The 15,711-nt window shown below is 44.8% G+C and overlaps 2 protein-coding genes across 5 annotated transcripts in view; both read right to left on the bottom strand.

Annotated features, from left to right (window-relative positions):
- The window catches only part of tiam2a (TIAM Rac1 associated GEF 2a), a 163,651-nt gene extending 150,741 nt beyond the window's left edge, over positions 1–12,910 (bottom strand). The window contains exon 1 of the mRNA XM_084045663.1: positions 12,858–12,910. The gene's annotated coding sequence lies outside the window, so the exon portion shown is untranslated. The remainder of the gene's footprint in view (positions 1–12,857) is intronic.
- scaf8 (SR-related CTD-associated factor 8) overlaps positions 11,332–15,711 on the bottom strand; it is a 49,949-nt gene continuing 45,569 nt past the window's right edge. For all 4 annotated transcript variants that reach the window (XM_084045668.1, XM_084045669.1, XM_084045670.1 and 1 more), the window contains one exon: positions 11,332–15,261. In XM_084045668.1, coding sequence (XP_083901794.1) covers positions 12,872–15,261 — 2,390 coding nt within the window. In that variant the 3' untranslated portion in view covers positions 11,332–12,871. The remainder of the gene's footprint in view (positions 15,262–15,711) is intronic.

The raw sequence follows: 15,711 nt of genomic DNA, 5'->3' as shown, positions 1-15,711 counted from the left end.
GCTTTTTCATGTCAAGGACCCCCAAAATTATATGTATTTGGTCACGGACCCCCCATCTCAAAATATAATGCTCCCGGGCCCCCCAGAAGCAAAGATTTGAGTTACGAATGTTCGCTTTAAATATATATATATTGAACGATTGATTTGCACAACTTTTTCATGATTTTTCAAAAATAGCAGATCTACAAGCTCGTCTGCTATTTTTGAATAGCCGAAGAAATCTTAAAATGACACAAGACGCGTTTCCGGTCTTAATGGTTTAAGATGGAGAAACCAGAGAATGCGTATAATTATTTTACTGTGGCGTGGCAGGCGCAGCGTATCAAAGCCCTGTGTTTACAGTGCAGGAGAAAAAGGGTCACATCAGGTTAGCAGTGTGTGTGTAATCTTGTTGACATAGGAGCGCCCCGGCCCCCCCAACACACACTCACACAGTCATAATGAGGAGAAGAACAGGAGGGTATTCAGTGAGGAGGAGGCATGCAGACCACTGATAACACAACGCTCCCACCACCTCCTCCCACCTCCTCCCTCCGTATGCAAACACCCAGTGATGGAAAAAGTACTCAAATGTTTTACTTAAGTAAAAAGTATCAATACTGCAATGTGGAAGTACTCTGTTACAAGTGAAAGGCAGATCTACAAGCTCACAACGCGTCGTTGTGAGCTTGTAGATCGGCTATTTTCAAATAGCCTAGGTATAAAATAGGGCTTAAGTGGTTAATGTATGTTTTATAAGGTAATATATGTATATCTGCAAAGTAACTAGTAACTAAAGTTTTCAAATAATTGTAGTGGAGTAAAAGCACAATATTTGCCTCTGAGATGTAGTGCAATAGAAGTGAAAGTATAGACAATTGGAAATACTCCGGTAAAGTAAAAGTACCTCAAAATTGTACATAAGTACGGTGCTTGAGTAAATGTACTTAGTTACTTTACACCACTGCAAACACCACCACACTGCTCTGGCTGGCAAAACTCAGACAGGGAGTAGTCTTCCTGCTCCCAGGCATCGAGCGAAAAAAAAAGAAAAAAATAATCGCTATTGAATTTCTTTTTCTTTCTTTCTCCCCTCCATGAGAGGGTGAAATGAAATGTTCCTTCTATCTGCTGCAGAGAAAGAGGAGAGGAAAGGAAAAAAAAGTCCTGCTACTAATATTAATTGGAATATGGGCTCTGAGGCTAGCATAACCCCCCCCGTAGTATAGAAGATATTTCCTATGGAAACCAGTAACAATGTGTGAACACCACAGCTATTCATCACACCGAACTGGGAGGAAGTGATGGAAGAAGTACTCACATGCTTTACGTACTTAAGTAAAAGTATCGATACTGCAATGTAGAAAGCTTGGAGATCGATCGGCTATTTTCAAATGGCCAAAATGTATATAGGGCTGAAGTGGTTAATGTATGTTTGTTTTGTAATAATAATAATAATAATAATGAAATAAAAAGTAACTAGTACGTTTTCAAACACCTCACAACCGTACTTAAAGTACAGTACTTGAGTAAATGTACTTTCCACCACTGATGGAATACCACAGCTATTCATCTCCTGAACTGGGGAGGCCTTGTTTCCACGGCCTGCTAATTGGCAAGGGGGGGCGCGATGGATGGACCGACATTAGGCTGAACTTCTGCCTGGGCTTAATGCCTGGGTGAGGGGAACTTTGTTCCATATGTTTGGCCCATCTGCCAGCCCTGATAAGAGGCTGGCCTTTATAAAGGCCATAGGAAACAGTGTGTGTACGGTACACACACACACACACACACACACACACACACACACACACACACACATACACACAGTCATGGGGAATAAAGTAGGTGCACTGATATGAGAGAATCCTCCTCATCGGTGGATGGGACAGATAGTTCTGCTTTGACACTCTCGCTTACCCCTCATGAATGTATTATGCACTTGCTGCCGCATGCGCGCACACACACACACACACACACACACACACACACACACACACACACACACACACACACACACACACACACACACACACACACACACACACACACACACACTCTCTCTCTCTCTCTCTCTCCCTCCTTCATCTCACGATCTATAGTAAACTTGGCACAGACTTCACAGTCTACGAGCTGTGCCATTATGACGGCTGGTTGGGCATCCTGCGAGTGCTGGTATAGACTATAGATAGAGGCTGGTTTTAGTTTGGGAGCTCCGGGAGGAGACATGTAATCAATAGCTTCTAATCAATTGAGAATGCAGCAATCTGAGAAGCTGCAGAGAGAGAGAGAGAGAGAGAGAGAGAGAGAGAGAGAGAGAGAGAGAGAGAGAGAGAGAGAGAGAGAGAGAGAGAGAGAGAGAGAGAGAGAGAGAGAGAGAGAGAGAGAGAGACAGACACACACACTAAAAGAAACGCCTTCCATTAATCACACTCTATGCAACTATATTGATCAGAAAAAAAGGCAGAAAGAGAGAAAGGGCAGAAATAAGTATCTGATGAATTAATCTCAGTATGATATGCAGCAGCACAGACGATTGGTGGAAAAAGTACTTAAATGTAGCAATACTGCAATGTAGAAGTACTCTGTTACAAGTAAAAGTCCGGAATTCAAAAATTCAAAAATAGTAAAAAAGTAAAGTAAAAAGTACAAAAGTATTGGTATCAAAATGTACTTAAAGTACCAAAAGTAAAAGTACTAAGATGCGACGCGTTGTGAGCTTGTAGATCTGCTATTTTCAAATAGCCTATGTATAAGATAGGGCTAAAGTGGTTAATGTATGTTTTATGATATAATGATTTATATCTGCAAGTAACTAGTAGTAACTAAAGTTTTCAAATAATTATAGTGGCGTAAAAGTACAATATTTGCCTGTGAGATGTAGTGGAGTAGAAGTAAAAGTATTGAAAATTGGAAATACTCCCGTAAAGTAAAAGTACCTTAAAAATGTACTTAAGTACTGTACTTGAGTAAATGTAATGTACTTAGTTACTTTACACCACTGAAGAATACCCCCCCCCCCCCCTCCAAGTTCTGATCCTTCTAGACTTAAAAAGACAGATTCTATTTGAATATATAGCATTGCTGAGGCTCTTGCTGTCTTTCATTAATCTTGCGGCCAAGGCAAGACGCATAAAAAGACAGAGACAGAGTAAGAAAAATGCGCATTTTCAGCTCTGTCGCACTCAGTGGCTTAAAAGCTACCACACAACACAACTCTCATCTTCAGACACAGACACTCCACACCTACTACTACAGCTCCACACTGACCTCTAATGGCCAGGCAAGGTACTGACACCACCGGTGAACCGACTGATCCTGTTTGTAGTGGCCCTGTGGCCCCAAACTAAATATCTTTGCTCAGCACAAACCCTTGCCCTACCAAAAAGAAAAGCAAGGTAAGTTATCCCACTAAAGACTTTAATGTTGCCAGAATTGTTGGGCATCCAAAAAGAAGAATATGACAATAAAAATGCCTGGTTAAAAAGCAATACCAGTCATTCTCTTGTTGTGGTTGGCACTTGTAGTTATTCTAGGATCAGGGAAGCTCAAGAAGATCTCAGCAGTCTAACACTGTTTGTGACGGAGTTTAAGAAATCTAGGTCCTCTCTATTAGATGCTTTAAATCAGAAGTTCTCAAACTATGGGTTATAGGACCGCAAGTGGGGTCGCGGGAAAGTAATGGTGAGGTCACACACTGACAACAAAAAATAAATAAATGTATCCTTCGCATTAAGCCTGTTTCATTTGTTTTAGAAAAGCCTGTGAACGCATTTTCTTTTTTTGTATTGAGCTTCTGGCAACAGATATAGGCTATATACTGAATGCTTCCATTTACCAATGTGTACAAACACTTCTCCGTAGCGTTTAAACTACGTTGATAAGACACAAAATCAGCAGGAATCACAGCATTGTAAATGTATTTTCTAATAAATATTCCAATTCAAGACTACCGATATTTTTTATTAAATTAGGCTTTATTTCAACTTACTCAAAAGTGCACTATAAATCAAGAGTGGGGTCACAAAAAAAGGTATTTAACCCATTAATAACGGGAAAGCATCCGAGTCATTTTAGATTTTAGCTATATTTTAACCATTTGAACAACTTTAACCATTATTTCATACTTTAGCTATTCAAAAATAGCAGATATACAAGCTCATAAGCCTGTAGATCTGAAAATTGGCGCAACACTTTGAATATATATATATTTAATATATTAAAAGCGGGAAAAAAAATCAGAAAACTTTCGGGTAGAAACCTCATGTGCCCGAAATCAAAAATATGAAACATCCGACAAGCTCAAAATGCGTCGCTTCGTTTCCAGCTTGAAGATCTGCTATTTTGGATGCTTTTGCGTGCCACTGTAGTATGATCAAGTAGGGCGTTAATTTACGAGAAAAACACGCAAAGTTTAAAAATGGAGATAAGAGGTTTCTGCCCGACAGCAACGATATAAAAGCATAGGACTGCAATTCACTAGCAAACAGAAAATGGATTAGTTAGTTCCTCATCATCATGCCACAGTAAAAACCCTTTTTACAGGGCCTAGCTTAACCCCCCTCAGACACTTTAATTGACTTCCTCATAGCGGGGAACTTCTCTCTGTCTGACTTTGTGGGCACACAGTAATACCTCCTTCTAGAGATAATCACTGCCATCTGGGAACAACTGGCAGATGAATTAATCCATTGAGATCGGGAACGCATCTGTGTAACCATTATTTTATACTTTAGGCTATTAAAAAATAGCAGATCTACAAGCTCGTAGCGCGGCACCGAGTGCCGCGCTACGAGCTTGTAGATCTGCTATTTTTTTTTAATCTTCAAAATGTGTGCAAATCATTAAATATAGATTTTTTTAAAGCGAACATTTGTAACTCAAATCTTTGCTTCTGGGGGGTCCCTGGAATAAAATATTTTGAGATGGGGGTCGGTGGCCAAATACATATAATTTTGGGAGTCCTTGACGTGAAAAAGTTTGAGAACCACTGATATAGAAACATGAGTTTTTCCAGAAAACTGTTAGGATTTCTGAAGACATTTTGTAGATGCGTTGTTCCCGCATTGAATGGGTTAATCCCGTGCCCTTCGGTGTGGCTCTGCCATTCTCATCTCCCACGCTGGGGTAATCCTCTAACTAAAGGTCAGTCGGTGTCGTGCTCGGCCCCTCGAGGCGTCCGACTGTGTGGAGGGTTCGTATGAGTCCAGCTATGAGTCTAGACCACTACTTGCCATGTCTGCTTGTTATTATAAGCGACTTTGGGCTTGTTTTTTTTCTTCTGTAAAGTTGCTTGTAAATTATTGGTAGTTGTGGGTTGCCAGTTTTTTTGGGCTTGTTTGTGAACAAAACTGTAGTTGCTTATTTGGGCTTGTTTCCTAAATGTTGTTTAAACCAGTGGTTCACCCCCCCCACCCTCTGAAATCTGAAAATAGCAGATCTGAGCTTGTAGATCGGCGATTTTCAAAGAGCCGATGTAATGTCTGTATATAGGTTTAAAGTGCTCATGTGTTAGTCGCTTCTTTTGGGCTTGTTTTCATAGACTTGGATGCTCATTTCGGCCGGGAAATCTGGCAACACTGGTCTAGACTGGTGGCTGCTGGCTTAGCACAGCTTGGCACGGCACAGCACCGCCACAACAGACTCAAACTGAGCTGAGTCTATGTCAGAGCGGGATTCCCAAACTTTTTTCAGCTCCAGACCCGAGAGATAGATTTGTGACCGTCTCCCCCGGGGCCGGGGACCCAAACTTCATCAATCAATCATAATGAATTAATACAAAAAGGAACAAAACTGTGAGCTTGTTAGATCTGCTATTTGCACTATTTGTGAAAACTTCTGGATTATTTATTTCTGAAAATCGTGAACATTTTTTGGGGGGAAAGGGTAGTAAAGGTAAAACAAAAATGGATATTTACTCACGATCCATAAAAACGGCAGGGCTGATAACTAGTATAAGTAATCACTGTCTTTTCTGTTTTCGGTTATTGAGGGGAAAGCTTTCGCTGAGCTTGTCGATCGGCTATTTTCAGCGAAAGCTTAGGTTTAAGTGGTTAAACGTAGGCACGGCAGAGAGACACAACAGAAGTGTAACACAGTTCTCACGGCCGATGCGTCAGAACCAGACTGACGTAGTCGTCCCCCATCTATGCTTATCAATCATCACAATTACCATGATGATGATGACACAAGCCCGTGCAAGCGAGCAGACACGCCCTTTACAGCTCAGCCACAGTAAAATCACAGCAAGCAGGTTGTTCAGGTTTATTTATATATTCCAGTTAAAGGCAACAGAAGCCAACAACAGGCTGTGTGTTGTTGCAGGGTAGGTAGATGGGAGTTTTTTTTAGGGGGACAAGTGTCAGCTCGTCTTTTGCCTACTGGAGAGGTCTGCATGTTGTCAGAGTCAGAGCTGCCTGGCTGGGACCAGGATCTATTGGAGAGTTACATCAGTGAGGGGGCAGAAACAGCGCCGGTCACGTGGTTCATGTAAACTCGAAACAGTGAGCAAACGCTCATAGACTCCAGTGCATTCCGTAAACTTAACCTAAACCTAACCTCCATATGTCTACTCCTAACCCTAACCTGAATCTTTTCCTAATAGTAATCCTGACACCAAAAAAATATGTTTTCTAACCATAAAACAACCTTTTTTCTTGTGAGGACCCAGGAAAATTACCCTCACAATGTCTGTTTCTCAAATGATACTATACTTGTGTCACAAGTACGTATGGTAGAATTTGAGAAACAGAACATTTTCATTTGGCCCTCACAAGAATAGACACACACACACACACACACACACACGCACTCACGCATAAAAACACACACACACACACACACACACACACACACACGCACACACACACACGCGTACAAACACACAAAGAGCCGCTGGTTATTTCCAGGAAAAGGCTTAATTGCCGCTCATCCCTCAGGTCTCTGAAGTGACTAAATCCGGGTCAAATCAGGTTTAATGTATGTATATGTATGTGTATTGACATTCTGATGGGAAGCTAAAGATAGGAACTGGGAGGCGGCAGCAGCAGCAGCAGCAGCATTAGAGCCTTACAATATGCACCCCCCCCCACCCCCACCCAGAAGTCTTTCTTCTCCCTAGTAACTAAAAAAAGTGCTGAGGCAGCTTCTCACAGACACACTGGGATGTAAGGCTGATTAATCAAACCATTCCTCTGGCTTCTGTTCTCTGACACTGCACAGGGTCCTTAAACGCAGCGAAAGCTGATCTGAGGACAGCGCTGCCTGTGTGTGTGTGTGCTGCTGCTGAAGAGCTGAGTAAGCATTTTCACCATGCAGCCAGCCTCCTCCTCCTCCTCCTCCTCCTATCTCCCTCCTTCACCTCCCTCTCTTTGTTCTGTTTGTGAGGCCAGCGACAGATGGAGGCTTTTTTTTAACATAGTTTCGAGAGGAGCCGTCCTCCCTTTAATGTGAGATGATGAGGAGCCGTGGTGCACATCATCATCATCATCTAACTGGCATTTGGTTTAACAGGGAGACGCTGTAGGACTAGAAGCCTTGTATCTCCATATTTCTATATCTTTTTCGTTCATAAATCAATTTCCTATTTCAGTGGTTCTCAAAACTTTTAGTTTCAAGCCCCCCCATAACTCTGAGAGCGTACAAATGGAACAAAATGCACCCATCTCAAGAGTTACAGACCTGTAGTGGGCCCATTTGAGAACCGCTGCCTCCATATTTTATACTTTTGTCGTATGACAGTGATGCGGAAAAGTAGCGAAAATAGGCTATCTACAAGCTCTCATTGCGTTGCATTGCGACACGTGGTGGGTGAGCGTGTAGATCGCCTATTTTTCGCCACTGTATGACATGCCCAAAGTAGGGAGGCCAAGTTTTAAGTGGTTAAGCTTGTTTTGTTTGATATATATACACAGTGCATTTAACTAATGGTATTATTAACAAGAGCTTGCGACTAAAATAACTACATTGGATCTGGAACACAGGTTCTTGTTTCCCCCCCATTTCCTGTAACGCATTGGTTCTCAAACTTTTTCATGTCAAGGACCCCCAAAATGATATGTATTTGGCCGCGGACCCCCCCATCTCAAAATATTTTGTTCCAGGGACCCCCAGAAGCAAAGATTTGAGTTACAAATGTTCATTTAAAAAAAAAAAATATATATATATATTCAAAGATTTGCAAGTTTTTATGATTTTTCAAAAATAGCAGATCTACAAGCTCATAGCGTGGCACTCAGTGCCACGCTATGAGCTTGTTGATCTGCCATTTTTGAATAGCCAAACTACAAAATATGGTTAAAGTGGTTAGTTAACATGATTGTGACACTATATTAACTGAGTTGGCTGGGGACACCCTGGTAACCCTCCAAGGACCCCTGGGGGTCCCCGGACCCCACTTTGAGAGAACCAAGGCGGTGTAAAGTAACAGTTTTTTGGACATACAAGGTTTCCACCCGACATGGACAAATTATCAGATTGCCTCCGTTGAGCATGCGGTCGTTCGGTTTAAAAGCAAACACGTAAAGTAGAGCAACACCTTTATCTGCAGGTGTGAGATAAGACAATGTGGCTGATGTGTAGCCCACGGCATGCATGCTAATTGACTTTCAAATAGAGGCTATGTGCCTGACATCATCGTACCCGGAGGTAATGGGGGGGAACGCCTACTGAGTGGCAAAACAAACGAATTTCTAGGCCTTGTTGACAGCCCATACATCTAAACAGAAAAGTCCTTATCTGATTGTATTAAATGACATTAAACTCACCAACATGGATTGGAATTATCCTCTCTCTTTTTATCCCAGTTTTTGTTTCATAAAAATCCACCGTAGACATGTTATGAGCTACTTTCTATCAAGAAATTCTGTGCAGGTGCCAGGTGATATTATTTTTTAAGTGTCTGGAGTTTGGAAGCGCTCGTTTTCAATAAGGCAACGTCCTGCTGCCTCCTGCATTAACAACCCATTAAGACCTGAAGCCGATTCTACAAAATGTCTTCCAAATCTTTAACAGTATTCTGAAAAACGTATGTTTCTATATCAGTGGTGCCCAAACCTTTTCACGTCAAGGACCCCCAAAATTATATGAATTTGGCCGCTGACCCCCATCTCAAAATATGTTGTTCCAGGGACCCCCAGAAGCAAAGATTTGAGTTAAACATGTTTGCTTTAAAAGAATAAATATTCAAAGATTTGCACACATTTTCATGATTTTTGAATAGCCAAAGTGTCAGGTCTTAATGGGTTCTGTGACATTTAGAAACAGGTGGTACGCAGGACCGTTGAGTGATTTCCAACGAGCGCTTCCAAACTCCAACGCTCCATGTTTTACCACTCAGTCTAGATGAGGGGGGCGTGTACCGGTGGAAAAGTGACGCATGTGCATACTCTCTATAGCATTGGTTCTCAAAGTGGGGTCCGGGGACCCCCAGGGGTCCTTGAGGGAGTTCCACGGGGTCCCCAGCTAAATGATAGATTAGGCACCAAATGGACCCTTATGGGTCTGTAACTATGATCGTACAAATGGAACCAAATGGACCGTAACGGGTCCATTTGGTTCCATGTGTACACTCTCAGAGTTAAATTTAACATAGATTTAAGATTTTACAATATAAATTGGGGTCGAAGAGATAGAAATGCCATTAAATGGGGGTCCGTAGCCTAATGCATGTCAAACTGGTGGTCCTTGAAATTAAAATGGTTGAGAATCACTGCTAGAGCGGTAAAAATCTACTCTTATGGGGGTCCCTGGCATATCTTTTCAAATGGGGGTCTGCGGGCTAATAAGTGTCAATTTGGGGGTCCTTGACATGAAAAAGTTTGAGGACCACTGCTCTATAGAGAGAGAATAGTATACATTTCAGTTATCTAAAGTTGTAATAATAATAAATAATAATAATAATAATAATAGGCAAACAGTATTGGGGCCTAGTATTAAGCCCTAGGGGGTCAACATGGTATAATAGGGTGAAGTGGATAAATTTGACTTTTGTCAGAGAGCATCACGCTAAACATGCCATCATGGTTTATATTACTCTACATCAGCAACTTTGATGATGGAGAGGGCCACTATATTTCCACTCACTGCAGAGGGCCACATTGCATACTGTAGACCGTCAAAAGTAGCAAAAATAGCCGATCAACAAGCTCAAAACGTGTCGTACTGCGACGCTTTTGAGCTTGTAGATCTGCTATTTTTGCTATTTTTGAATTGGAATCCTGAATTATTTTTTGCTGTTTTTGAATTGGAATCCTGAAAAGTATTTTAATTTAATTTAAAATGCATTCAGTTATACTTATGTTAACTTTATGAACTTAAATACAAATACATTGGACATAAAAAAGACATTAGAATTTTAATACTAGTCATTAAGCTACTAATATAAACTGAAGTAATTAAAGCGGGTCATGTTAGCATGTTTGGAATTGTTACAGCTGAAATCAATAATATATCAGTATTCTGATATTAACCTGTGGGCCGCATTAAGTGAAGGTGGGGGCCGCATGTGGCCCCCGGGCCGCCAGTTGCCCATGTATGCTCTACATACTAAGTCGTTCTGATACCGATACTGCCTAAAACGCTGGTATCGGTGAGTATGCCAGTCTATGCCAATCCGATACCAGGTCATTTATCACATGATATTTCATTTAAGGTAATATTTTATATAATGCTTCAGTTGATGTTGAATAACAGCACATTAACAATTATTAATAGAATTTGTATTTATTCCTAGATCAGTGGTTCTCAAACCTTTTATTTTCAAGGACCCCCATAACTCTCATTGTTACTTTGCATATATAAATTATATTATTTTAATATTAAATAATATTATATTATAAAACATACATTAACCACTTCAGCACTATTTTAAACATAGGCTATTTGAAAATAGCCGTTCTACAACCTCACAACGCATCGCAACGCGTTGTGAGCTTGTAGATCTGCTATTTTCAAACAGTTTAGTACTTTTACTTTTGGTGCTTAAAGTATATTTTGACGCCAATACTTTTACTTCTTGATACTTTTACTCAAGTAACATTTTGAACACAGGCCTGTTACTTGTACAGAGTATTTTCATATTGTGGTATTGCTAAAAAAATTAAGAAAAAATGGTATCGGTACATCTCTACTACATACTATGATACTGCAGTAATAATACGATTAGACTCATCACCGCTACAGTGGACATGGGTGTGTGTGCAAGGAAGGAGTCACCTGACTGGCCGTTTGTGCAAGCCAGGAAGTCACCTGTGATTGGCTGTGTGCAAGCCAGGAAGTCACCTGATTGGCTTTCATGAAAAATAATAACTGCTTTCATGACAGGAGGGTTAAAAAACAAATAAATAAAGCTGATGCACCTTCAACTTTTATTCAACATCACAACTTTCTGTGGTAGAGACATTTTGGTCTGAGAAAACAGCAGACTACGGTTTCCTGGTAGAATGTCTCAACAGAAATGCACTACAGGTATGAAATGAACAAGAGAGAGAGAGAGAGAGAGAGAGAGAGAGAGACAAGGTGTAGGGACCAGGCTACAGGCCTGCATGCACAGAGAAACTATGAGTATATTTTGACTTGTTCCCTCCTCCTAAATATGACTGTAATGCACCGACCGTTTAGGCCGGTCAACTCTCTGTGCAGGCCAGCGTTGTGGTTGATAGGAACGGTCTGAAATATATATATAGTCTCATGATGTGTGAATCACAAACAGTAGTTAATTGGGGGGGGTGTGGCGACATGAGCGCAAATCCATTAAAAAAAAAGGCACAATCCCCCATCCAACACAAGTCACCCAGCAAAAGCTTCAGGAACATATTATAAAGGCTTGATGTCGTCACAAACTAAAATAAAAAAGAAGACCTATGAGTTCCCCCATCACGGTCGCATCCCAACAAGATGTCAAACGCAGCAAATGTGGAGTTATATGAGAAAGTCTAAATAATCAGTGTGAATCAGTCTTATATTGTCCACTGGTCCTGGGTCAGAAAACACAGTCCTAAAGCAACGTGGTACAACAAACAAAGCATGTTTATTTCAAACTAATAACAAAATGCAGCCAACATCCACACATCCCCCCCCCCTTCCCCCTGCGATTATTTCTTTCCTTTAATTTCCTTCCCCATCTCCTGGCGTGTTAATGTTTTTGCGGTCTGAAGTCACGGAAATTATGGAAAAACAAATCACAGACATTTATTTTGGGGATACATCATTGTCACGTTTTCTCTTTTTCCCCATTGTTAAGCAGCAGCTGTACTGGTCTCACTGTGTGTGTGACTACTGGTTCTACTGGGAAACAGGAGGCATTTAGATAGAAGACACCATGAAAAGCATTCATTTTAAAACGGTTGCAGCAGCATTTTAAAAGAAGAGGAGACAGAGAGAGGCCAGCTACTGCTGTTTTTTTCAAGTACTCGTGTGTTAACTAAGATTCAATCCATTGTTGGAACAGCCAGGATTCTTTACTCACTTCCATAGGAAGGTCAAAGCTCTTTAGGTTTTTTTCCCCCCCGCCCCTATCACCCCATTTACAAACATTTTGGCAGGCAACTTCATCAAAATTCACCAAACTTAGTTTAATTTAAATTGGGTGGGGTGGTATTACAGCTAAAAAAAGAAAAAGAAAAAAGAAAGAGGACAAAAGGAAATAAAACACAAACATAATTGATCTAAAATCAGATAGTAGTGGAGCCATCTATTTTAAGTACACTGATATTTGTGAGATAAATCTGTTTTTTTCTTTTTAAGTTATCAGTCAGTATAGTGGGGTGTGAGTCAGTAACTCGCCCCATGTCCCATGTGGTTGTGGTGGTGGTGGTGGTGGTGGGTTTGCTGACATGAGTACAGAGAAGAAAGGACAACTTTACAAAATGATCTTTTACCTACTGAGTGATGATTATGTCCGCTCAGTGTCTCTGTCAGAGTCTACCACTGGCTGACTCTCAGCTTCCTCCGTGGGCTCACTCTGTTCATTGTTTGTGTCCTTAGGGGAGGCGGCTTCTTCCTCGCCTTGGTGCTCCTCCTCCTCCTCCTCCTCCTCTGGGTCTGACGGCGGGGCCGGTGGCGACACCGCCAAGGGGGTGAAGCTGGTGGGAGAAGAGAGGGAAGGTGAGGGAGCCCGGTCGGGTTCCGGCTCGGGCTCCGCTTCGGGAGAAGGCTCCGGTGTGGGCTCAGCCACGCACACGTTCAAGTCCACCATCCCAGGTCCGTTGTGCCACTGGGGTCGGTTCGAGGCTTGGGGGGGTCTCTCCTGGGGTTCGTCGTCGTCGTCCTCCTCCTGGTCTTCCCGCGGCGGCGTCGTCGGCGTCTCCTGTTCCGCCAGAGAGTCAGTAGTCTCTTCGGGGAAGCTAGGGGAGGCTTGTTGCGGCGGGGAGGCAACGGGAGAGTCCGGGGCAGAGTCCATGACCAGTGGCGAGGCCATAGGAGGGGTGTCTGGGGCCTGGGGAGAGGACATAGCAATGGAGGCGGGTGACTTAACAGAGTCCCGGGCTAGCGACCGTGTGGGTGGAGGGGACTCGGTCGGGGGTGATGATTGGGCCTGGCAGGGTGCCTCGGAGGGAGGGCTTTGAGCGGGTGGTGACAGGGCCAGGGGTGGAGACAGGGCCAGGGGTGGAGACTGGGCCATCATGGGAGGAGACTGGGCCATCATGGGTGGAGACTGGGCCATGGGTGGAGACTGGGCCATCATGGGTGGAGACTGGGCCATCATGGGTGGAGACTGGTCCATGGGTGGAGACTGGGCCATGGGTGGAGACTGGGCCCGGGGCAACGTCTGAGATAGCGCTCGGGTTTCTGACTGGGGCTCGGGCAAAGCTACTTGGCTCTGTGTTTGAAGGAGAGGAGCCCTCACAGGAGGCCGAAGTAGCAGTGCCTGGTTCAGGGCCGGGATGGTTGGGGATGGCTTGGCCAAGTTGCCCTGGGCTTGGGGAAGGAGCAGGCCCGGGAACCTGGGCTGAAGCTGGGGGTTCAGTTTGAGCGGCGCCAAAAGCTTGCCTTGGTTCAGGCTCAGGTTTGGATTGAGGGTCGGGGTGGGGAGGAGGGGCGTGGGCAGCGGCAGGAGGGGCGTCCAGCCCCCGCGGTCCCGCTCGCGTTCTCTCTCTTTGTCGCGTTCTCTGACCTCTCTCTCGCGCTCTCTGGTGCGGTCGCGACCCCTATCCCTGTCTCTCTCTCTTTCGCGCTCCCTCTCCCTCTCTCTCTCCCTCTCCCGGTCTCTATCCCTCTCCCCCCTCTCTCTATCTCTCTCCCGCTCTCTATCGCGCTCGCCCTCGCGGCCGTGGCGATCGCGATTGCCGTTCATCTCTCTCCTGAAATCAAACTCTCTCTCGTCCCGGTCCCTCCGCCGGTCCCACGCGCCCCGGCGGTCGTCGAGGTCTTGATGCAGTTCGCTGTCGAACGGGGAGGCGCCGGTACTTCCACGGTTCCACGGTTGCGGTGGACCCTGTTGCGGCGGAGGACCCCCGACTGCTCCAGCGGCGGCACCGCCGGCGGCAGCTGTGGCCCCAGCCGGTGCCCCGGGCCGGTTCTCAAAACGGTTGGGGAAGTTCTGCCCTGGGGCGGGTCGCTCCTCCTGGAAGCCTTTTGGTCCTCCAGGAGCCTGTGAGCCTCCTCCTCCTCCTCCTCTCATGTTGTCTTGTTGTCTGTCATCAAAGTCTCCCCGGGTCTGGCCCCAGCGGCTGTCGGGAGTAAAACCGGCCAGAGCCTGCAGGCGTCCGACCAGGCTGGTTCTTCCTGGCTGTTGTGGCGTGTGAGTCCCGGGGGTCTGGAGCAACGCAGGCCTGCCTCCTGCTCCTGCTCCTCCTCCACCACCACCACCACCTCCTCCACCTCCTCCCTGGGACTCCCTGTGGTCAGGCGGAGGGGTTCTCAGGAGGCCCGTACTGGGCTTTTCTGGCGGAGGGAAGCGGTAGTCCTGGTCCTGGCCCTCCTCGGCGCTAGACGGCTCGTCCTCAGACTTGCGGGGTTGCAGGTTGTCGTTGGGAGGGTTGGGGGGGGCCCTGTTGAAGGGGTCCATCTGGGGGAAGGGAGCCCTGGCACGGGCTTGGGCCTGGGCCTGGGCTTGGGCCTGGGCCTCCAGCAGGCTAGTGGCCTGGGACAGGCTCTGCTGCATGAGGAGAGGGAAGCGGAGTGCGGCGGCAGCGGCAGCGGCGGCGGCTCCTTGTTGGAGAAGGTTGGGTCTCAGTTCCAGAGGCATGAGGCCTGGCATCCTCTGGCCCGCACCGGCCTGGTGGAGCGGGTGGGGGTGCATGCCGAGAAGACCCATTCCGCTGCGGACGGCATTCTGCATGCCTGGGGAGAAAGGAGCACATAATGGAAAGGTCAAGATAAGAGTTCAACTTAAAAAATATTAAATAAAGTCTGCAACGCTGGTATCTCAGTGTAACGCCCGGGATTCTAACCCGGGTCTCCCGCGTGGAAAGCCAACATCTTAACCACTAAGCCAAAGGGAATTCCCTATAGCTCGGGGGAGATATTAAGACTTTCAGGCCATCAGGCTGAGGTTGTGAACCGCTCTGTTACATCAGCTCCGCTTGTTTTGACCAAGCAAAAAAAAATAAATCCTAATGCTATGGACCAGAGCTAATGAACCCTAGCGTCCCTATTCTCAGCATGTCATAATAGGCAAACGTTTGGCGAAAATATGAGAAAATAACAGTTCTACAAGCACATTGTGAGCTTGTAGATCAGCTGTCTTTTTAAGTTTTTTAATAGGGTTCTTAAAGTGAGGTCCCCAGCACA

Source organism: Gymnoscopelus microlampas, assembly GCF_963454915.1.
Source record: "Gymnoscopelus microlampas genome assembly, chromosome: 20".
In the NCBI taxonomy this organism is placed as follows: domain Eukaryota; kingdom Metazoa; phylum Chordata; class Actinopteri; order Myctophiformes; family Myctophidae; genus Gymnoscopelus; species Gymnoscopelus microlampas.
Note: the sequence above shows the minus strand (reverse complement) of the source record. Positions and strands in the feature narration are given on the sequence as shown.